Raw genomic sequence first — 4,786 nt, forward strand, 5'->3', positions numbered from 1 at the left:
GCTGCAATGTGTCCTATCTGTTTCAGGAAGTGTGAGACTCAGGGGGAGGGATGTATGTGTAAATCATACCATAAGCCATCAAACACAAGAAAGGAAACAAATGTACAAAGGAAAAATATCTTTTGTGTATATGGAAATATTAGCAATATTAGCATACCATATTTCATTTTTACTACCTTTGGGCACTTGAACATTTTCTTTCTCTGAAATTTTCTATCTAAATATGATATATTGGGCAGCCTGGGTGGCTCAGAGGTTTAGCGCCACCTTCAGCCCAGGGCCTGATCCTGGAGCCCCGGGATCGAGTCCCACGTCGGGCTCCCTGCATGGAGCCTGCTTCTCTCTCTGCCTGTGTCTGTGCCTCTGTCTCTCTTTCTCATGAATAAATAAATTAAATATTTAAATAAGTAAGTAAGTAAGATATATTGCTGGTACCTTAGCAAGGAATCCAGGTTCTGGGTGGCTCAAATGTAACAGATCTTCACCTCCCAAACCAGAAGTACAAAACTTCCACAGACAGTTCAGGAGGAACATGCATCACCACTGGGTGAGTGGCCACAGAAGAGGCTGGGTCTGTTCTTTAGGAAAGAAGGGGTGGCATGAAAAATCATTGCATGTTTATTTGTATGGTAAGGGCTTATTTATCTATTGAGACAAATCATCACTTTTCTCAGAGTAACTTAAAAGTCAATCTGTGATCTCTCCCCACTCTCAAGCTGAAATAACTACATTTTTAATGCTTCAGATCTTTAAAAAAAAAAAAAGAAAGAAAGAAAGAAAGAAAGAAAGAAAAGAAGAAGAAAAGAAAGAGAAGAGAAAAGAAAAGAAAAGAAAAGAAAAGAAAAGAAAAGAAAAGAAAAGAAAAGAAAAGAAAAGAAAAGAAAAGAAAAGAAAAGAAAAGAAAAGACAACTCCAAAAGGAGTTTTCCAGGGCGAAAAATCCTGATCACGCGCTGTGGGCATGAAGAGCCCGGCTCCGAACGCTTGGCAGGAACCGGAGAAACAAAGATACCAGTGACTTTGTCTAGGAAATAAACACGATCCTGGGGTGGGAGTAAGGACACGAGAGAGCCGCGTGGGGCCAGGAGAAAGCAGTGAACTGTGGGCGGAGGCTCCACCTTCCGGCAACTCGGCCGCCGGGCACGAAGCCAGGCACCGCCGCGGGCCTCGCCAGGACCCGCCGCACGCGCTGAACCAAGGACAGAGCATCTCCGAGAAGCGCTAACCTCGGGGCTTCCCTGTTCCAACAGAACAATTACTTACGCCCCCTCTGCATGGGCCAAACCTTGTGCACATCCTGAAGGACGCCTCATCCCCCAGGGCAGTCTCGGGTCCAGGCTCCCAGGCTGTTCCGGGGGCTCCCACGAGGCTCGCAGGGCGGGGGCAGAACGGACACGGCCGCGGCCGCTCCGCGGAGCACAGGACCGGGCGGAGGCCTCCGCGGGGCCTCGGCAGGACGGAGGCGCGGGGCCCTCGGCGTCCGCGGAGCACGTGGGGCCCAGAACCACGGAGCCGGGGGGGGAGGCGCCTCCGCAGCAAGCGCAGTGGGTCCCGATGCCGCCGCTCTCGTGCGTCTGCGCTGGTTCCGCGTCCCGGTAACCGGAGCGAGGCCCCCGCACAAGCCGCCGAGCCCCCGGGGCCGCCCTCGCGCTCCAAGCCCTGCCGGCGGCAGAGGAGACCCGCAGGGCCTGTCCGCAACAGGCGGCCGCGACCCCCACAGCCGAACCCCAACACCCGCAGCACGTGGGACCTGCGCTGGAGGGAAACCGGCCCCGGAGGACAGGAATGGAAGGAAAGTCGAGGCGGCCCGCGGGGGGTCGGGGGCGTCGGGTACGGGGGGGGGGGGCGCCCGCCGGGGACCAGCGTGGACCCGGCACGGACACGCCCGCGTGTGCTCCCGAGAGCTCCGGGTCCCGAGGACGGGGACGGGGCGGGAGGACGGGCCGGGCGCGCCCCTCCGGGAGCGGGGAGAGGCCGGGGCAGCCGCGGGGACACCGAGGGCGCCGCTGCGGCACCGCCACACCGCGGGGGCCCGGGGCGGCCGAGGGGCTCCTCGGGGGTCCGCGTCCGCGGCGTCGGCCCAGGTCAGCGGTGGCCGGTCACGCGGCCCCGGGCAGGCGCACGCGGGGAGGGGCCCCTCCGGCGGCTCAGGCTGGCCCCAGCCCCCCGCAAGCGGCCCCGGCGTGGTCGGTGCCGGGCACGCGGCCTCCAGCCCCGGGAGGCTCCGGCGGCGGCGGCGCAGCCACGGGGACAAGCCACGGCCTGGCCGTGTGGGGCGCAGGGAGCCGCGGGCGGGGCGCGCCTGCACGGCGGGGGGGGGGGGGCTCACCCCTGCGTCCCCGAGGCCGAGGCCAGGGCTCCCCCGACGGGCCCGGCTCCAGGCCCGTGTTTCGCAGCGAGGACACGCGCCGCCCCACAGGGACGCGGAGCACGACGCAGAGCCACGGCTCGACCCCCGGGGCGCCCCGGCGCCGAGGAGCGTGGAGGTCGCGGCGGCTTCGGCCTACCTGCAGGCGCGGTCGGCACCGCCACGTCCGGGTCACGCGGGGCCACGCGGGGGGCAGGGCCGGGCCGAGGCCACGGGCGGGCACAGGGGGTCGTCCAGGAGGCCGGAGGCAGACGGAGCCGCGGGACGGGCGCGCCACGGGCTCGGGGCCCAGGTGCCGCCACCCGCCAAGCTCGAGGGGAGGCCGCGTGCTCCCTCACGCAGCCCCCGCGGCGAGGCCTCCGAGCTGCTCCGCCGCCCGGCCGGAAGCCAGGGCTCCACGGGGCCTCCGCCGCCTCCCCTGCTGCTGCCCCGGAACCGGAACCGAGCAGAGGAGACCTCGCGGGAACTGCCGTCGGGACAGCCTCAGGGGGAAAGGCGGCCTCGCCCGGCCCAGGGCAGCAGGAAGCGCCGAGACTTCCGGGCGGGCCGCCGCCACGCTCAGCCAATGAGAAGCCGCCCCATCCCCTGCAGCCAATGAGAAGCCGCCGCCACACGCAGCCAGCGAGAAGCCGCCTCCGCCCTCCAATGGGCTTTCCTTCCATACAGCCCCGCCCACCCCCTTCCATATAAAAGAGTTTCCCGCCCGCTGCTGCTCCTGGAGAAACCCGGTTTGCTGGTAAAATAACCGCTTTATCTTGCAAGGTCAACGCTTTCCTGTGAATCCTGCAGCCCTGCCTGGGAAGCGGAGAGCCCAGCAGGGGACCTTATCTTACCCCTCACGGATCCAGGTGGCCCCTCGCCGCGGAGGCCTGAACACTGTGACCTGCCCTAGGTCACTAAGATCCATCTGTGTGGGCTACGGGGCCCGGAAGCAGCCAGTAAGGAATTTTGTTCTTCAAAGCCCGTTTGTGATTGCTCAGAAGCCAGTTTCCATCAGATGTTGACTTGGGCGTCGCAGACTGTGACCGTCCCGTAGCCGACGCGTGTCCCCAGGAGTGGCCCGGCCGGCCCCGGCCGCTCCCTCCACTGAGCTGCGCCGCGTCAGGTTGTACTTGAGGGAAGTGCAGGTAGTTTCGGGTATTTTCTGCGGAGTTTCATGAATATGCTCTTGCGACGACCTAATGTGAGTCTTCTGTGATCTGCCGGTCACCGTAATGTGTGGTCATGCTACATTACCAGGCCTGTAAAATGTACGGACTGTAAGAAAGAAATCCTGAAAAGATGCCAGACTAATGCTATGTTCATGCATTTTTACTGAAAAGTTGCACTGGCTCATCATTCCATGGTTGAATGGAGGCATCGTTCAAACTTATGAAATGACTATTCACGACTCAGAGTATTTTCTGGCAAGAAAAACAATTATTCATTCAACAAGTATTAGTGTTGGAGGTGGTAGGTGCATCACTGAAATCCTGCCCTGCGGAGGCCTCTGTCCTAGAGCAGGTGGGGATGCAGAAGGAACAGCTGGCTTGTTGACGAGACCACCGAGGAAGCGGACGACTTCTATCTACAGAGGAAGTATAAGGTGCACTTGGAAGATGCGGAAAAGAATTTCAACAATACAGTTTTACCAACACAAATTCAAATTGTTATGTAAGATTTTTATATGGAAAATCAGCATAATGTTTTAATAGGCTTATCTATATTTATATATGTAAACATGCAAATTCTTAATATTTAATAGGTTTTTTCATTGTGTACTTTTATTGATGAAAACATCTACACATACACAGAATAGAGCAGTGGACTTCACACATGTCACCCAGCTTTGGCAATCATTAGCATTTTGCCGTACTTGTTTCACTGATCTTCAGTTTTCTTTTTGCTGGAGTAACTTCAAAGAAAAACCTAAACGCATCATTTCACCTGGAAAACCATCAGTTGCATTTCAAATAAAAAAGGCATTTTCCGGGGCTCCTGGGTGATTGTCTGACTCTTGGTTTCAGCTCAGGTCATGGTCTCAGGGTCTTGGGATTGAGGTCAGACTCTGCCCTCAGCAGGGAGTCTGCTTGTCCTTCTCCATGCCCTTCCCCATGCTCTCTCTTGCTCGCTCACTCACTCTGGCTGTCTCTCAATAAAATCTTTTAAAAGAAAAGACATTTTCTTACTTGTGGCATTTTCACACCTATGAAAATTCACCATGATTTTTTTTTAAGATTTATTTATTTATTTATTTATTTATTTATTTATTTATGATAGACATAGAGAGAGAAAGAGGCAGAGACACAGGAGGAGGGAGAAACAGGCTCCATGCTGGGAGCCCGACGCAGGACTCGATCCCAGGACTCCAGGATCGTGCCCTGGGCCAAAGGCAGGCACTAAACCGCTGAGCCACCCAGGGATCCCCTCACCATGATTT

General features: G+C 57.7%; 1 protein-coding gene across 1 annotated transcript; it reads right to left on the minus strand.

Annotated features, from left to right (window-relative positions):
- Positions 1 to 918: 918 nt before the first annotated feature.
- Positions 919 to 3,236, minus strand: LOC121472006 (translation initiation factor IF-2-like). The gene is made up of 2 exons (XM_041722960.1): positions 2,507 to 3,236; positions 919 to 1,658 (listed from the first exon to the last, which is right to left on the minus strand). The coding sequence occupies exons 1-2, from the start codon at positions 3,051 to 3,053 to the stop codon at positions 1,309 to 1,311; spliced, it is 897 nt and encodes a 298-aa protein (XP_041578894.1). The 5' UTR covers positions 3,054 to 3,236; the 3' UTR covers positions 919 to 1,308.
- Between the last annotated feature and the right edge of the window lie 1,550 nt (positions 3,237 to 4,786).

Source organism: Vulpes lagopus, chromosome 11, assembly GCF_018345385.1.
Source record: "Vulpes lagopus strain Blue_001 chromosome 11, ASM1834538v1, whole genome shotgun sequence".
In the NCBI taxonomy this organism is placed as follows: domain Eukaryota; kingdom Metazoa; phylum Chordata; class Mammalia; order Carnivora; family Canidae; genus Vulpes; species Vulpes lagopus.

Excerpts from the sequence above, each read along its gene's own strand:
- LOC121472006 (XM_041722960.1), bottom strand. The coding sequence starts at position 3,053 with ATGGAAGGGGGTGGGCGGGGCTGTATGGAAGGAAAGCCCATTGGAGGG. Across the intron at positions 1,659-2,506 it reads GGTGCCGACCGCGCCTGCAG|GGCTTGGAGCGCGAGGGCGG; the intron begins GTAGGCCGAAGC and ends TGCCGCCGGCAG.